At 38.9% G+C, this 18,903-nt stretch overlaps 1 protein-coding gene across 1 annotated transcript in view; it reads right to left on the bottom strand.

The window, feature by feature from the left end:
• Positions 1 to 12,728: 12,728 nt before the first annotated feature.
• Positions 12,729 to 18,903, bottom strand: part of LOC127422587 (guanylate cyclase soluble subunit alpha-2-like) — a 52,652-nt gene continuing 46,477 nt past the window's right edge. Inside the window, exon 9 of the mRNA XM_051666244.1 lies at positions 12,729 to 18,005. Coding sequence (XP_051522204.1) covers positions 17,795 to 18,005 — 211 coding nt within the window. The 3' untranslated portion in view covers positions 12,729 to 17,794. The remainder of the gene's footprint in view (positions 18,006 to 18,903) is intronic.

Below are 18,903 nucleotides of genomic sequence, written 5' to 3'. Positions count from 1 at the left end.
TTAACTGACCTTAATTAAAAAAGAAAATGGAGGGTTCACACACACGTTCTGTTCAGCCTTCTTTTTGCTGCGTTTTCTCTAATGACGTCCCTCTTACGTCATCACATACCTTAATATGATTGGTGGGATTTTTCCACAGTCAAACATAATACTCTGACACCTCCCTCTTTTTAGAGTGAAAATCATTTCAAACTGGGGAGTTTACAGGTTATCAAAGAACATTACTTGAACATAGCATAGTGTTACCTCTGCATATTAATTCAAGGGTATACATTTCACATTTTCAACATAACACTGAAATAACATTGGCCACCTTTGAACATTTAGGTATTCAGTTATTTGCAGGATTCAGCAGAATGCATAACTCAAATAACAATTCTGTCAGAACATTTCTCATTTTAAGCACTATTTCTTCCACATGCATATAAACATTTAACTTTGTTTACTTAATCAGTTCGTTGGTCACACTCCTTGTGTGGTATAATAATCTTACGGTAGCTACAAGTTTAATTTCACAACTGGCTTACTCACCCTACCGTACCTTGTTACTCTCAGTCCTTCACTACTCTGGGTAGGCAATGAACTACTTGTTTGTTCAGTATTGTCATCACATGTTGTTTCTGAGTTCATTGTTGTTTCAGCATCAACACTGGTTTCCGATGGAATGACTTACAAATGACTCCCCTTCAGGAGTTCAGAGCACATAGGAGCACGCTGCCGTGCTTTGTTCCACGATCGTCGCTGGATTTGTCCACCGCTTTCCCTCATCAAGCTTTACAAGGATCGGATCTCCTGGATTCAGCTGAGGTAATTTTCTCGCCCCATGCCTTCTTTAAAGTAGAATGTGTGCTGTTGTTTAGCAGCATTAACTCTTTACTGTACTAAACTCCGATATGGCCACTTTGGAACAAGATCCCATCAGAAGCTCTGCCGGGCTCACAGCGGTTGACGAAGTTGCAGTAGCTCTGTAGCTTAGCAACGTGTGCATGGGATCACTCTGCCATAGGATTGCTTTTGCTGTCTGAACTGCATGCCCTGCATGTCCGTTACCCGATGGGTTTTGCAGGCTTGAAGTGACATGCTCAAAGTCAAACTCACGACTGAATTTCTTGAATGCATCACTCGTAAATTGTGGGACATTGTTCGAAACGACCACTTCGGGAATGCCGAATCAGGCAAATGTTGCTTTGAGCATGGTTACAACTTGTTCAGCTGTTGTAGTCCAAATATCTGGAATAATAGTCCAAAATTACCAAGTAATGTTTCCCTTTGTATTCACATGGGTCCATACCAAGGCGCTGCCATGGTCTGTCAGGTAAGGGAGTAGGATTCAATGGCTTTTTTCTCTGTGTTTTTTATGCTCTTGACAGAATTTACACATTTCAATTCAGAGGATAATCCTGGCCACCACACAGATGTCTGCGCTTTCTCTCTACATTTAGTTAAACTCTGATGTCCCTCATGTATTCATTCTAGCATCTCTTGTCTAAGGGATTATGGTATGACGATACGGTTTCCCCGGATAATCAAGCCATTAGTTTCAGACAGTTCGCTTTTGAATGCGTGAAAGTCTCTTACCGAAGGGTGTACATCTCGTACGTGCTCAGGCCACCCAGTTCTGATTAAGTGTTTCACTCTTTGCAACTTTTCATCTTGTTGTGTTGCCTCGCAAATCGCGTCCATTTTACTTTCGGATGTGGGCACATTTCCAATGACTGCATTAACGTAGCAGTTGATGTCCTCTGTGCTGCTCTGTGGGCTGATAATGTATCTGCTACTACCAGTGTTTTCCCTGGAGCATATTCAGCTGTCACTCCAAATCTCATTAGTCTGAGCAAAAGTCTCTGGCATCTGATCGACACATTGTCTAAATCATTACAGTTTATCAAAGGGACCAGTGGCTTGTGGTCTATGATGAGCTTGAAACGCTCCATTCCATTCAGATATTTGCTGAAGTGTTCACATGCCCAGACCCCTGTGAGACATTCTTTCTCGATCAGCGCATACCTGCATTCAGCGTCAGTCAGTGTTCGTGAGCAATATGCGACTTCCAGCAGTCTCCGTGTTATTGGAGAAGTACTCCTCCCAAGCCGTAGCTGCTGGCATACTGCTGTTGGCTTTTCAACATCATAAAAGGCCAAGAAGGGCAAGGTCATTAACGCTTTTTAAGCTGGTGAAATGCTCACTCTTGTGCCGAGTCCCACGTCCACACTGTTTTGGATCGGAGGAGCTCGTATAGTGGGCCTCCCAGGGTTGCCAGGTGTGGTATGTATTTCTCCATATAATTGATCATCCCCAGCACTCTTTTTAGTTCGTGTATGTTCTTTGGGGGTGGGAGTATAGCGATAGCTTTGACTTTGTCGGGGTCGGCCCGGACTCCGTTCTCATTGACTACTTGACCCAGGAAGTGCAGCTCTCTTTGTCAAAAGACACATTTGTCTTTGTTTAATTGCAGACCAGCATTTTCCATTGTTTCCATTACACGCTTTAGTCGAGTGTCATGTTTTTGCGTCGCTCCATACACGATCACATCGTCCATGTACACTTGAACTCCTTCCAAGCCTGCAAGTAACTCATGCATTTTCCGCTGAAAGATTTCTGGAGCAATGCTGACACCAAAGGGAAGTCTTTTAAAGCAGTATCTTGCAAATGATGCGATAAAGGTCGTTAGTAGGCTGCTATCATCTGTGTCGGCAGTATAAATCTTTCTCTTTTGATGTTCTCGTTCAGTTTCTTTAAGTCCATGCAAGACAGGCACTATAGGTGCTCACCAATCTGTTGGCTGGGTGACTTTTTCAATTACTCCGCTTGCTTCCATTCTACTTAGTTCCACTTTCACTTTTGATAACAGTGGCAACAGGACTCTACGGGCTGTTTTGACTGCAATCCTCAGATTGACAGTCCATGTTTCTGTGCTGCTTTTCTCAGTCTGATGTTCATAACCAGGATAAAATTAGCTTGATTCTCTTTCTTCCTTCATGACTTCATTAATTAACTAATTTAGTCTTGCACATGCGCTCCCAGTGGCCATTCTTGTGACATCGCTTGCATTCTTCGCCTAAGGCTGAACATTTCTCTCTCTCTGTCTTTATGTTTTGTTTTACCGCAGTGGCCACACTTGTCCTCACTGCTGTTTTTTATTTTCCAGGGCTGTTATGTCCGTTGTGCTCTTGCCTGTAGCGAATTCTTCGGGTCTGCTGTCTGTGACGCTTTACCTCCTGAACGTAGCATGCGGGTTCCCCCTGCTGGCTAACCTGGTGAGTAACCTCCTTTGCTTGTCTTACCATTTGTACCGCCACATCTAAATTTAGATCTTTAATTAGTTGTAATCTTTTTGAGAGGTCTTTGTCTCCAACAATGGGTAGGTCTCTGATATTCTCGTTTCTTCTGGTGTCAAAGTCATAGTTTTCTGATAATTCGTACTGTGCGCGAATAAATGTCTCTGCTTTTTCCTCCAGCCTTTGAATTCGCTGGTGAAACTGCGCCCTCTCATGTATGACGTTGGTCTGTGGTACAAAGTAATCATCAAATTTCTTCAAAATGTCTCAAAATTATCTTGCTTCTCTCTTTCATCGAAAGCAAATGATTTGTAGATATTTTGTAGACTTTAATATACAAAAGAAAATGAATGGTTTACACATGTTCTGTTCAGCCTTCTTCTTGCTGCGTTTTTCTCTAATGTCGGACCTTTTATGTCATCACATACCTCAATATGATTGGTGGGATTTTTCCACAGTCTAACACACAATACTCTGACACTATGTATGATGGGTGCATCGTTTCATGCATTTCCTATCTTACCCTGATGTGTCAGGAGATCCCCAGGAGATCAGCAGTTACAGAAATCCTCACACCAGCCCATCTGGCACCAACAATCATCCATGCAATTATCTAATCAGCCAATCATGTGGCAGCAGTGCAGTGCATAAAATCATGCAGATACAGGTCAGGAGCTTCAGTTAATGTTCACATCAACCATCAGAATGGGGGAAAAAATGTGATCTCAGTGATCTCAGTGATCTGGATTTTCACACACAACAGTCTCTAGAATTTACTCAGAATGGTGCCAAAAACAAAAAACATCCAGTGAGCGGCAGTTCTGCGGATGGAAACACCTTGTTGATGAGAGAGGTCAACAGAGAATGACCAGACTGGTTCAAACTGACAAAGTCTACGGTAACTCAGATAACCGCTCTGTACAATTGTGCTGAGAAGAATATCATCTCTGAATCTGTTTTGGCTGCACAAGGGGGACCTACACAATATTAGGCAGGTGGTTTTAATGTTGTGGCTGATCGGTGTATATATATACTTCTGTTTCTTTCTGTCTCTTTCCTCTGCACTAGCACTGATACTACTCCAGCCACCTTGAGAGCTTGGCAGTACAACACTGTAGATGTTGTTGAACTTTGTATGACAAATTGCTTGCTATGTTCCTCATTTCTAAGTCGCTTTGGATAAAAGCGTCTGCTAAATGACTAAATGTAAAATGTAAATCCAAACGGCGACTTTTTTTTGGGCCAGGCAGTGTATTATGGCCACGTACAGTATGTTAGCCCATTAGCGTGATGAATTCAGAATGTAAACAAGACAAATTAAACATTTTCTACTGCATATACAGTACATTAGGCACATAAGATGTTTCACAAAAGCATTTGTCTTAAGATGGTTATTTATATCTTCAGCTTTAGTGTGTCAATAGGAAATATAAATGTTAGACTCCCAAACATTACTTTTGCAAATAGAAAAGATTAGAATAGAAGAACAGGGAGCCCTGCAACAGATGTCATGGTCCCCACAAAGCCCCCCACCGAACATCGTGTCAGTCTGAGATTACATAAAGAGACAGAAGCAATTGAGACAGCCGAAATAGATAGAAGAACTGTGGCGAATTCTCCAAGAAGCTTGAAACATCCTATCTGCCAACAACCACGAAAAACTGTGTCCAGATGTATCTAGGAGAATTGGTGCTGTTTTAAAGGCAAAGGTGGTCACACCAAATATTGATTTAGCTTTTTTATGTTTACTGGACTTTATATGACATTAAGTGATAAATGAAAACTATTTATGTCATTATTTTTGAAGACATCCTCACTATGCAACATTTTTCACAAGTGCCTATAACTTTTGCACAGTACTGTATATTACTTTAAATCATAATTGAGTAGTTAAAACAGCTTCTTTTACTGATCTCATGTGAATTCTACTCAAAGAATGAGGCATAAAGCCATCGCTAACACAGTTTTAAGGTTTTACATTGTTGCGTCCTCATATTTAAATGTACCTCTAAATGCCTCCCACAGCGGTGTGGCCGGTGTCCCAATGTCCGCAAACACTATACCGTTGCGTGGCTGTTTTGAACGTATACCCCTGAACGAAGAACGAACGAAGAAGTTCTCCGTAAGGATATCGGGGCCTTTACTTGACACAGCATCCTAAAAATTTGCTGTTTATGTTGCTGAAAACCAGTATGACACTCCAATAGCATTATACATAGGCCGACAATTAAAAATAACACAGACGGAATGCAAAAATGCGACAGACTGACTAACTCAATTGCAAAATTGATTGCTGTCGACTGTAGGCTTGTTTGTAGACTTGTTCAATGATATGGGAATTTAACAAACAATATATTGACATCTGAAGCCACTTTTTGTATGCTTCACTCGCCTGCCACAATAATGCAATATATTTCAAACTGAATTCTAATTATTTTACAATTATTAAATAAATACATTATAATTATTTGAATTATTATGCATTATTTGTATTAAATTGTCTTTATTTGAGAGCCTTTCTTAGCAAATATTGATAGATGCAATTATCTGTATGCCTTTATGTATGTTTGTATGTAATTAATTCAACTGAAATTGTTAATCGATTGACAGTGTTCACTACAGTGGACAGTGATTCGCTTTGTTCATCTGTTTCTGTTTAAAGGTCACTCACACACTTTCACATTTTCATCACAAGTACACACACAGCTTTTCACTCTCTGAAGACCTGCACACTTGAGTGTCTCCCTCCACTTTTAACACCATTCTGTTTCCCCTCTGGCCCAAAATGCACATCAGAAACAGGAAAGAAAGAGAGAGCGAGGTGTCATAAATGTGTGTTCTGTAAAAGCTGGTGCCTTGAGGACGGATCTGAGAGTTTTTTCGATTGTGCGTCTGGGGAAAGATGTCCCATTTTGTGACAGGAAGCTGCTAATCCAATAATTCCTATTTATTTTCTCAGACATTATCCTGAGGGAGATAAAACTCTTACTTTCACCGAGCCTTTCAACACGTGTGTATCTCTGACATTGTGTGGAGCAGCCAACGGCGAAGGAAAACGGTTTAATAAGCATATTAAAAAATGTCTTTATGAAAATGTGTGAAGTTTATGGCATAGAAAATATCATTATCTCAGTATAAAACCATAGAAGTCAATGTAAAATCCTCACAAAAAAGATAGAAAAACAAACGTGTATGAGAGAGAGGGCTCCAATCTTTCTCATAGATAAAAAATGGTTCAGTTCAGTTAGAATTCGGTGCAACGAGCATGTGAACATTTTGGGTCGGGTGATCAGACACTGACCGAAGCATTTTATTGTTTCAGCTGGACAAAAAAAATGTCTTTGGTTTTCAGTTCAAACGTTCCCAATAGAATATCATCATGGGAAAACAAGAGAGAATGTGTTTTCTTCACAATTTGTTCAGGAATTGATGGGTTTGCTTACACACACAAACACACACACATATACATAAACACAAACACATTAACTAACATCTATATTTATAAGGACAAATACGACTCAACTCATATGAAAGAGACTTGGTCACTTTAATAAATGTCTACAATATTTCAATATGATTTTCTTTGTCCTTGTTCAAAGTATACAGTACATAAAGTTCAGTATACATTATTTCTGTGTATGCACTCAAAGGCAATGTTCCTACAAAGGAGAATATTTTAGAAAATGTGTGATAGCTGACAGAAGCATTAACTTGTTGTAGTTTATCATAAAGGTTATGAAACTCAGTATTACAAACAAGGAATACAGTGCATCCGGAAAGTATTCACAGCGCTTCACTTTTTCCACCTTTTGTTATGTTACAGCCTTATTCCAAAATGGATTAAATTAATTATTTTCCTCAAAATTCTACAAACAATACCCCATAATGACAACATGAAAGAAGTTTGTTTGAAATCTTTGCAAATTTATTAAAAATAAAAAAGCGAAAAAAAATCACATGTACATAAGTATTCACAGCCTTTGCCATGACACTCAAAATTGAGCTCAGGTGCATCCTGTTTCCACTGATCATCCTTGAGATGTTTCTACAACTTGATTGGAGTCCACCTGTGGTAAATTCAGTTGACTGGACATGATTTGGAAAGGCACACACCTGTCTATATAAGGTCCCACAGTTAACAGTGCATGTCAGAGCACAAACCAAGCCATGAAGTCCAAGAAATTGTCTGTAGACCTCCGAGACAGGATTGTATCGAGGCACAGATCTGGGGAAGGGTACAGAAACATTTCTGCAGCATTGAAGGTCCCAATGAGCACAGTGGCCTCCATCATCCGTAAATGGAAGAAGTTTGGAACCACCAGGACTCTTCCTAGAGCTGGCCACCCGGCCAAACTGAGCAATCGGGGGAGAAGGGCCTTAGTCAGGGAGGTGACTAAGAACCCGATGGTCACTCTGACAGAGCTCCAGCATTTCTCTGTGGAGAGAGGAGAACCTTCCAGAAGAACAACCATCTCTGTAGCACTCCACCAATCAGGCCTGTATGGTAGAGTGGCCAGACGGAAGCCACTCCTCAGTAAAAGGCACATGACAGCCCACCTGGAGTTTGCCAAAAGACACCTGAAGGACTCTCAGACCATGAGAAACAAAGATTGAACACATTGGCCTGAATGGCAAGCGTCATGTCTGGAGGAAACCAGGCACCGCTCATCACCTGGCCAATACCATCCCTACAGTGAAGCATGGTGGTGGCAGCATCATGCTGTGGGGATGTTTTTCAGCGGCAGGAACTGGGAGACTAGTCCGGATCGAGGGAAAGATGAATGCAGCAATGTACAGAGACATCCTTGATGAAAACCTGCTCCAGAGCGCTCTGGACCTCAGACTGGGGCAAAGGTTCATCTTCCAACAGGACAATTACCCTAAGCACACAGCCAAGATAACAAAGGAGTGGCTACGGGACAACTCTGTGAATGTCCTTGAGTGGCCCAGCCAGACCCCCGACTTGAACCCGATTGAACATCTCTGGAGAGATCTGAAAATGGCTGTGCACCGACATTCCCCATCCAACCTGATGGAGCTTGAGAGGTCCTGCAAAGAAGAATGGCAGAAACTGCCCAAAAATAGGTGTGCCAAGTTTGTAGCATCATACTCAAAAAGACTTGAGGCTGTAATTGGTGCCAAAGGTGCTTCAACAAAGTATTGAGCAAAGGCTGTGAATACTTATGTACATGTGATTTTTTTCGTTTTTTATTTTTAATACATTTTCAAAGATTTCAGACAAACTTCTTTCACGTTGTCATTATGGGGTATTGTTTGTAGAATGAATTTAATCCATTTTGGAATAAGGCTGTAACATAACAAAATGTGGAAAAAGTGAAGCGCTGTGAATACTTTCCGGATGCACTGTATAATCAACATCCCAAACACACACACACACATACACACACACACACACACACACACACACTACACAAAGCCCCTCATCTGTAGGTCTGTAATTATGCACCTTAATTTAATTGGCTGAATGCGACGAGGTCGGCATGAATGAGTAATGAGCAGATTACTGTAGTAATGTTATTACGAGATGTTTCAGGAAAGGAAGAGGAACACTGGAGTAATCATTGTGTTCTATCACAGAACATGTCACACTGTTCTAGAACATATTCTAAATGGGATCTTTCCATACTCTTCTGCTGTCATCAAATTAAGTTATAATTAGACTTCACATTTTCTCAAGGAAATGTGGGTGGTGCCTTCTAGTGCAAATCTCACTGACACAAAATTCTAGGTGAAGTGTAAGTGAAAAATGTAGGACAGAAATATTGTACTATTGCATACTAATATAATACTATTGCTAATTCATATTAATATTGCATTAATATAATATAATATAATCATGTTGGCTGGGTTCCAAAAACATCAGTGTATGTAAAATGAACCAAGACTAAAGTCGACCAAAAAGAGACATTTACATTTAGATTTAGTCATTTAGCAGATGCTTTTATCTAAAGGGCAAAAAAAAAAAAGACATATTTTAATTATTTGGTCATATTTTTATATCTAAAATATTATTTTTGTCATTCTACCCCTGTGAAATATGTTCCAAGTTTTTAAAGCCTTAAAGGATCATCATATCCATATTTTAAAATGTGATTTTCAGTTAAATATGAATAAATTATAATTATAAGTAAATGAAGCACACATACACCTTAAGAAGTATAAAATATTTGTATGACAATCACTCGTAAAAGACCTCAAACAGACAGTTCATTGTTGTTATAGCAATTATAATCAAAGCTATTTATATAACTATTTGTTTGACAAGAGACAAAGGGATAGTTACAACAAAAATTAAAAATTTCTCATCATTTACTCACCCTTATGCTATCCCAGATGTGTATGACTTTCTGAGAAGAATATTTCAGCTCTGTAGGTCCATACGCAAGTCAACCGGGTGTAAAGATTTCAGCTCAAAAAGCACATAAAGGCAGCATAAAAGTAATCCTTATTACTCTAGTGATAAAATCCACGTCTTCAGAAGTGATATGATAGGTGTGGGTGAGAAACAGACCGATAGTGAAGTCCTTTTTGTTTTACTATAAATTCTCCTCCCTGCCCAATAGGTGGCGATATGCACAAAGTATGTGAATTGCAAAAAACAAAAGAAGAAGAACTCTTAGGAGAGAAAAGTGCTTAGGAGGGCTGTTTGAAAGTGGAGATTTATAGTAAAAAAGGACTTAAATATTAATATGTTTCTCACCCACACCTATTATATCGCTTCAGAAGACATGGATTAAACCACTGGAGTCATATGCATTGCTTTTATACTGCATTTATGTGCTTTTTGGAGCTTCAGAGTTTTGGCCACCATTCATTTGCATTGTGAGGACCAAAAGAGCTGAGATATTCTTAAAAAAATCTTTGTTTGTGTTTCTCAGAAAGAAAGTCACACACATCTGGGATGGCATCAGGGTGAGTAAATAATGAGAGAATTTTCAATTTTGTGTGAACTATCCCTTTAAGAAAAGATTAAAGCCATTATAATTGACCGTTTTCACACTCCGGGTTTTGAAATGCAGAAGTAAACGTTTCCAGGGTAAACTTCGACAGCGGTGAATGGGAGATCACAGCAAATATTATTTTCACTTACCCATTTGCTCCAAGAGCAAAAGAAAAAATTACATTTTTTACATTTGAATGACTTTCCAGAAGAGGAAAAAAAATAGAGAGCGGTGGATTAAGACAGTCAGATGGGAGAAGATGCCAAATTTACAGTCACTCCCTCGGCAGCTGTAATTGAAACCCCCTCGCAGCTGTGGTAATTTTTACTAATTCTGGTGTAATATAACACAAAGCATAATGTTATAAACTTATACTCAATATTAAAAAAATTTATAATATAAAAAAATTTACGAGATTTACGCTGATAAGGCGGAAATGTGTCATCACAGTCGGTGAAAAAGGTGTATAGTCTATTCTTTAAAACTAGTTTTTCTTTTTTAAACACACACACACACACACACATTTAGCAGAGCAGTCAGAGACAGATAATTAGTTGATATATTGTGACCAGAACAAGCTTGACAAAATCATCAGTGAAACCTGCTAGAAAGGCAAGACTCGACAAGCATCCGTCAACACAGATTCTCTGTTTCTCAAGTGTAAAACATTGATTCTATTTCTGCTTAAACACTGATGAGGGGAAGGACAAACCTTGGAAAGAGCTTTTCACCATTAAGACTATTAACATTATTATTAATCAATCATTTGTTCTATATAATGAAATCACTGGATGCATTTGCATGTTTTCATTCATGGTGTTTTTTGTCCTATCACCCCATGTTAATCACACATAAACATAAATATACTTTCTGTCTCCTTTCTGAGTGGGCGTGGCCACTCAATCTTTACTGCGATTAGCCGTTTCCTGGGTGGGTGTGGCCAGTGACGAGCTATATATTTCATAATAACAGGACACACCCACATCTCACCTCTTCGCATCAAATTAAACACACCACTTGCTTGCCATTTGTTTCATTTACATTATGAGAATTCAGAAGCTGCTCATTAACATTATGAATGCACATACAAAACTAAATCTTTCTTTCCTTCTGTTATGTGTTCTATAACACAAATCCAGCTCATCTAGTTAATGGGATGGTCCAAACACGCCTGCATGCAAATAAAGCTACTAATAAACATGAACACACAAGAGAGGCATTTGCTACTGTCAGCCAGTAGATATAAAATCACTGGATTAAACAGAAGCATTCAAATAATCAAATTAATCTGGCAATATGAAATATAGGTGGGTGTGCATGTGATGCTGAACCGCTGATTGTGATGATGATGTGCGCAACATTCATATAATTTTACTGTTAACTGTATCATGTGACCAATAAGAGACTATTAGGCTGGACTCTGCCTTGTATATAAAGCATTGTAAGGACTTCTCATTGGCGTTTACTGTCCTTAAAGGGATTGTTCCAAACCTTTTACTTCCTTTTTCCATGGAAACACAAAAGGGAAATTGCAGTAATGTACTGATCCTTTTTTTGTGTGCAATTGAAATGAATGGGCACCGGAGCTTTCAAGCTTCAAAAAGGACACAAAAGCACCATCAAAGTATCAAAAAAGTGGTCCATATGATTAGTGCTCTATTTATCAAGTCTTCTGATGGAACAGACCGAAATTAAAGTCGTTATAGAGCGCAACGGTGCCTGCTCTCATTTTCAGCCATCTTGGTTATGGAAGTATTTTCCCCATTCATTTTCTCCATAGGGATTTCATAAAATACTTCATAAAAGAGTTCTAAGTCATAAACCAAACCAACCAGCTCTGAGGTGAATCACAACATTATATAACTTTGATTTGAAGCAAAAAAGTATTTGAAAATCAAACGAAAAGACAAAAGTACAAGACTGTGTACTTTATGTCTTTCATGAGGAAATGAACTACTATCCTATGAAGCATTGGAAATGATGTTATCGAATTGAATACGATTGAAACATATTAAACTATTGATTTAAAGTTGTTGATTATAAATATAGAAACAATACGTTTGAAGTTTATAACCTCAACCCCATCATAACCCCAACAGAAGCATATACCATCAATTAACAACGTCAGAGCTCATGGTAAGTCTGTCTTTAAAGGTTTATAAGTTAATGTTTATTATCAATTTGACAATACCGGAACCAGACTCAAGCTCTCCATGGCACTTTTATGAGAGAAGTAGCGATACAAGTCTGGTAAACACATTTTTTCGACCAATTTTGTGAGCTGGATCAGTAAATTCATCAAAAAGATCTGAAACAAAAGGACAATCGGTCACAAATTTGCACAGACACTGAACTCACAAGCTTCTCGTTCACATGCACACAACATTACATTCAGAATCTGCAATCTCATGGTATTGAAATCGCATTTTTAGAAAAGGAGCCAATTAAAGAGACCATTGACACAGCAGTCGGACACAGTGACACCATAAAACTTGCAATGAATCGATTTTATTGGCATCCTGATAAAAATGACTGACACGTCTACGGTTAATGTGATCTTGGTTTAATCAGATGTGACTGAAATGAATAATGATATTATGACATACATTTCCATGACCTCAAACTGTTTACACACACTCTCTCTCAAACACACACTCACTCACATTAAGGCTAGGGTATACTTTGGTTTTCCGTGTACCTTTCCGTCCAGGGACGTGCCCTCCATATAAGCAGGGTTAGCAGTGCTTTCCTAACAGAAGGGTGAAAGAAAATGACACTATGAAATATGTAAAAATAATTGTTAATATAAACTACTGTTTTCGGTCAAATTCGTCATCTTTCATCTCAGTTGAGCAGCACAGACAGTTAGTTATTCATTTATTCGCTTTGGCACCACCCTCAGATATAAGCACTTTGTGTTATGCTTTCTCTGATTCAAAGCATTGTTGACCGCCCTTTCATTCAACACTGTTCATTCATACTGAATCACGCCCGCTACTACAAATGGCCAAGGTAAGCATGCTTACCAAAATGAGTAAGCCGATCTTCCGTCACGCTATCTGATAGGCTAGATTTTAGTTTTGTGTCAACACGTTCAAGTTCACGTAACTAATGCGTTATTAAGCGCTACAAAGGATATCTGCAGTGCAGTGTAAGCATCGACGACCAACGCGGATTTGGCAAAGTTAATTTCAATTAAAAATCAAGAAAGAGAGGCTATCGAAACTTAGACAAGCGGGCGACTTTTACAACAAAGTGATGGAGATGTTCATTCGCAAGGAAAGATGCATTGTGTCCAAGTAAAGGTAAGTTAATATATTTATAAAAAAAATCTGTGTTATTGATACTAGGTCATAGATGAGTGTATGGAGTGGTGATCTGGCAATCATGTCTTTCTTGTGTTATGTCTGTTTTATAATTCAACCGTTAAGGCGCAGTTTCTGTTTAAAAAACAAATATTAATGGATGTAGACTGCTGTATCTATGTTACATTTGCCTTGTGCATTCAGGGTAAGATTGTTGTCTTTGGTGGTCAGATTAGTTAATTGCTGCTGTCCATTCCAGTGGTTCTGAACTGTGGGAAGAGTGACGTGTGAGGCCTGTGATGTTGAAACTAGTAACTGGCAATCTTTTTCTTGTATGTCAAAACAAGCTCTTCCGGCACTATGGTTCATTGTATGATTTAATGGACATTAACCTGCTTGGCTCAATATAAGAAAATCATTCATTTGTGTGATATGAGCAGTATTACTCTCCTGAATTAAAAATAATTGTTTCCATTGACTGATGGGTTCTAAGGCAACAATTCACATCTATAACATTTCCGCAACATTACGCTAACCCATATGTGTTTTGGGCACAGTGTTTAATAATGTGTATTAAAAGTCTTTGATGCTTGCCCAGTCTCAAAGCCAACGGCACGTGCCTGGTTCCGTCTCATGCACAGTCGAGCACTCAGCCTTTCAAAGTACACTCTTTTGACCACGGTCCCATATGGACGCGCTCAACACATGCGCATTAATGCTTTGCAATACACTTTAGAACAGTCGACAGCAGGCGTATGTGCAGATGAAGTGCTAAGACGCGGACTGTCCACGTTACTAGAAAATCTAGACTGCACGCAGTACGCATGTACTGTGCTGATGTAGAAATATGTGTCACATGCACTGTGCACAAGCTGTAGCGGCACACAAAAAACCAAAGTACGCTTTTGCCTTTAGGCTTTACACATGTAGACATACCCAGATGTACAAATCAGCACACCCACACACAATAACGCAAACAGCGTATAAACACGCAGAACACAAACCTAAAGAAGTAGTTCACCCCAAATATTTAATTTACTTACCCTCATGTTGATACAAACCCGTATGACTTTCTTTCTTATGCGTTCACAGTGGCACGTGTGTTCACGTGACAACCCAGCTAACAATTTTTGGTTTCCAGAACGTTCTGGGAATGTTAGTTTATGGTTGCAAAAAATATAACCTAAAGAGAACTTTCCTAGATCATTAGGAATTGGTTCCCAAAAAAATAACCAAATGGGAACCAAATGCTAATGTTAGGGGAACGTTTTGTGTTTGATGGGAACTCCTCTTGTTTTTTGTTTTTTTGTTTGTTTTTTTTGTGGAAATCAGCCACTGTGATTGAAGGTGCAACAAACTTCAGGATTTTCATAGAAAGCAGTGTAAATCTCGTCAACGAAATCACTGACGAAAACGTTCGTTGACGAAGGGTTTTTTGATTTCGTTAATGATAATGAAGATGGCGCATGACGATAATTAAACGATTATTTTAAAGCATACTGTTGATGAAAATCTGATATTAACAGTGCAAGATATGGATTCATATAATCCAGTATGTTGAGGATTTACCCGCTTGAGCTGCGCGCTAACACCGGCAAAATGAACCGCTTCAAACTGGGTAAATACCTCATTCAAACGCATTCTGTTTATAAAAGAGTTTAATCACTATACCCACAACATATATGTAATATAACAACATCTATACAGCGAAGTGAATGAACAGATCCATTTGAACTACTGTAAATGACACGTAATTTGCATTGCGCATGTTCTGTTGTGTCTACGCTGTTTCCGTAAGAAACACGCTACACGCAATGTAATATCATTTTACAGAAAACGAAAGTCTCTAAAAAGCATGAAGAATTCAGAAAACAATAGGCTAACTTCTAAAAAAAAAAAAAAAAAAAAAAGTAGCTTATACTTCAATCTGTTCATTATTATTTCAGGAGCTAAGGTTTTGTTACAACAAGGAGAGTATGCATATTTACAGTATAGCCTATGTTTGATACATTTTTTAATTATAACTTTTTATAACTTTTTTTTTATCTAAATGTTTCAATATTGGATTAAAATGTGGTCTGTTACAGTTTGACACACTTTTTTGGCCATTTCACACATTGCTATCAACTAAAATATATTGTTTTCGTTGACTAAAATTATATCTAAGTAGGTCATGATGAAATATTCACTACTTTTAAAGAACATTTTCGTTGAAAGACTAAAACTATGACCAAAACAAAAAACTGTGAACAAATTAACACTGATGGAAAGTGCCATGCATGTTCACGTGAGAACTGTGTTGTTTTTTAGCTCTAAACTACCGGAGTTCTCACGTGAACGCGAGCCGCTGTGAACAGGTTTCTCTCATAGCGCTCATGAACATATGACAGATATTCAAGCTTTCACTGAAACGTGGTTCTTTCTCACCAAAACCATTTGGACTTTCTTCTTATGCATTCACAGTGGCACACTTTCAAGCGAGTGTACTTTTTGTGCTAAATTGTAGCCTCAAAACACAATCCACTGTGAACAAGCTACTCTCATTGTGCTCTTGCATGTGCAACGGACGTCAGGATTCTTATCGTACAATGACTTAAATTTGAGTTGTTTCTCACCAAAACCTTCTGGACTTTCTTTCTTATGCATTCACAGTGGCACGCGTTCACGTGAGAACTTTAATTGTTTTTAGCGCTAAACAATGCAAGTTTTTCTCATGAGAAAAAGAGCAGCTGTAAACATGTTTCTCTTGTAGTGGTCATGAATGAGCAACGGACGTCAATATTTTCACTGAAACATTACTTTCATTTAACGTCCTTGTTGACTTTGTTCCTTATGCATTTACAGTGGCACACGTTCACGCAAGAACTTTTATTTTTTGTGCTAAAATATGCGAGTTTTAGCCTCAAAACGTGAGCCACTGTGAACGAGCTACTCTCATTGTGCTCATGAATGCGCAACAGACGATAGGATTTTCATCGTAAAATTACTTAAATTTTGGGTTGTTTCTCGCCAAAAACCTGTATGACTTTCTTTCTTGTGCGTTCACGTGAGAACTTTATTTATCACGCGAGAGCATTACTTTTAGCGCTAAACAACGCACGTTTTTTTCCAAGAAAACTAGTCACTGTGAACAAATTTCTCTCATAGTGCTCATAAACGCGCAACGAACATCAGGATTTTCATGGACTAAAGACTAAAATTAACGTTTATTTCCCCACCAAAACCTTTGTGTCTTTCTTTTTTATGCGTTCAGTTGCATGCGTTCACACGAGAACTTGCATCATTTTTAGTGCTAAACTATGCAAGTTCTCGCGTCAGCACGCGAGCCACTGTGAACGAGCTTCTCTCATGCTCATGATCGCGCAACGAACTTGAGGATTTTTATTGGAAATTTACTTACATTTTGGGTTGTTTCACCTAAACCTTCTGAACCTTCTCTGGTCTTTCTTATGCATTCACAGTGACACACGTTCACGTGAGAACTTGCATTATTTGTAACGTTAAACAACGCAAGTTTTCACGTGAAAACGAGTCACTGTGAACAGATTTCTCGGTTTGGAACGAAAACAAGGGTGTGCAAATATTGAGAGGATTTAAATTTTTGGGTGGACTATTCCTTTAAACACAAAGTAGGGGACAAACACACACACACACACAGACATACATACAATCTAATAGCGGTTAATGGTAGAAGAACATACAAAAGGGAAGTAACAACGGTTAATTGGAAACACACATTCACACATATACTCTGGATCTAAGCATGATTAATAGTTGGACACACATATAAACACAAATAAAGGATGTAAAATTGTGTAAGTAGTGGAAATAAATGAGTTTAGGAGTAATGTGTGTATTTGGAGAGTAAAGGCACCAAGTTATGCATGTGAATTCTATAACCTGCAATGCTGCAAGCAATGTGTGTGTGTGTTTACATTAATTTGTCCATAGTATTTGTACTGTATGTGTACACTAGAGTACTATTGTGTGTTTGTCGTTGCTAGCGATGTTATTGAGCAGAAGGCTTTATCTGAAATATATATCTATATATAGTTGTTTTTAATGTCTTTTTAGAACACAATTATCCATAGCTCCATAAAGGAGGCGGGGCCAGGGCAGGACCGTCCTCTCTGCCCCCTGCGTTCATCTATCACCTCTGAGGCCAAAGCTCCGGTTCGAGAGGCGGGGTTTCCAGTTGCCATAGGCAACACTAGTCTACGTGATGTCATAGCAAATGGGCGGGGCCATCTCAGAGGCTAGTCTCCCGTAAAAACATGGTCCCAATGTTATAGGACACTTTGCGTACGGGGGCGGAGCGAGTGCTGGTGAGGGAGGCGTGGCTCTGGGATTTGCCCGCCTCCAGAAAATAGCAGATTCCTGGGATCTCTTTGGGGAAGTTGTCGGGAAGCTCCTGCCTGGAGCGAGGGATGAAGGAGAATGAGCGATCATCACGCAAGAGTCTGAAAAACAAAAATAATGAAAGAAGGTTAAACGAATTCACTCATATTTTATTTACTATGACATAAAGTACACAGCAAGTGTGTGTGTGTGTGTGTGTGTGTGTGTGTGTGTGTGTGTATGTGTGTGTGTATGTATACATTTGTGAACTGCTCAGCTGTCTGCACCGACATTAAGTTGAAGCCCAAACAGAACCCATACCTGAGAACGTGCGACCTGACCAGTATGTCAAATTTGAGGCCCGAACCCGAAAACGATCACTCTCTCTAGAATTTTTCTCCAATAGTATATTTGTTACAATAGTCTGTATTTTATGAAAGCATAGTGGTCAAAATTCGTAACATTATTGTAATAGTAAACATTCAGTTTTAACACGGCTGCCCCCAGCACACCAGAGCAACAGGGAAAAATCATTGACTTACCGTTTATCAAGCGCTGAAACTTTCCTGGGTGATGAACAATCTGCAATCATGTGTAAGTCACATGAAGTATTCTTTGCAACCTGAACTTCTTCAGAATGTCAAATCTTTGTCACACCTGCACTAAAAACAGCTAGATGCAGCGCAACAAATAAAACAGAACGCAGGTGTCTCAAAATTTTTAGTTGTTTTTAACTTCACATGGTGTCTAAAGAATGTGGCGGTCCTATCGAAGACGCTGAAAAAATTGTGACGGTCAAAGACGTCCATCCAGCTCGGGTTTACACTCACTGAGCACTTTATTTGGAACACCTGTACAATTACTTATTCATGTGATTATCTAATCAGCCAATTGTGTGGCAGCAGTGCAATGCATAAAATCATGCAGATACGGGTCAGGAGCTTCAGTTAATGTTCACATCAACCATCAGAATAGGAAAAAAAATTGTATTTCAGTGATTTCCAGTGATTTCGACCATGG

The sequence above is a fragment of the Myxocyprinus asiaticus genome, chromosome 31, assembly GCF_019703515.2.
Source record: "Myxocyprinus asiaticus isolate MX2 ecotype Aquarium Trade chromosome 31, UBuf_Myxa_2, whole genome shotgun sequence".
In the NCBI taxonomy this organism is placed as follows: Eukaryota; Metazoa; Chordata; class Actinopteri; order Cypriniformes; family Catostomidae; genus Myxocyprinus; species Myxocyprinus asiaticus.
The sequence above is the reverse complement of the archived record's forward strand: the minus strand, read 5'-3'. Positions and strand labels throughout refer to the sequence as shown.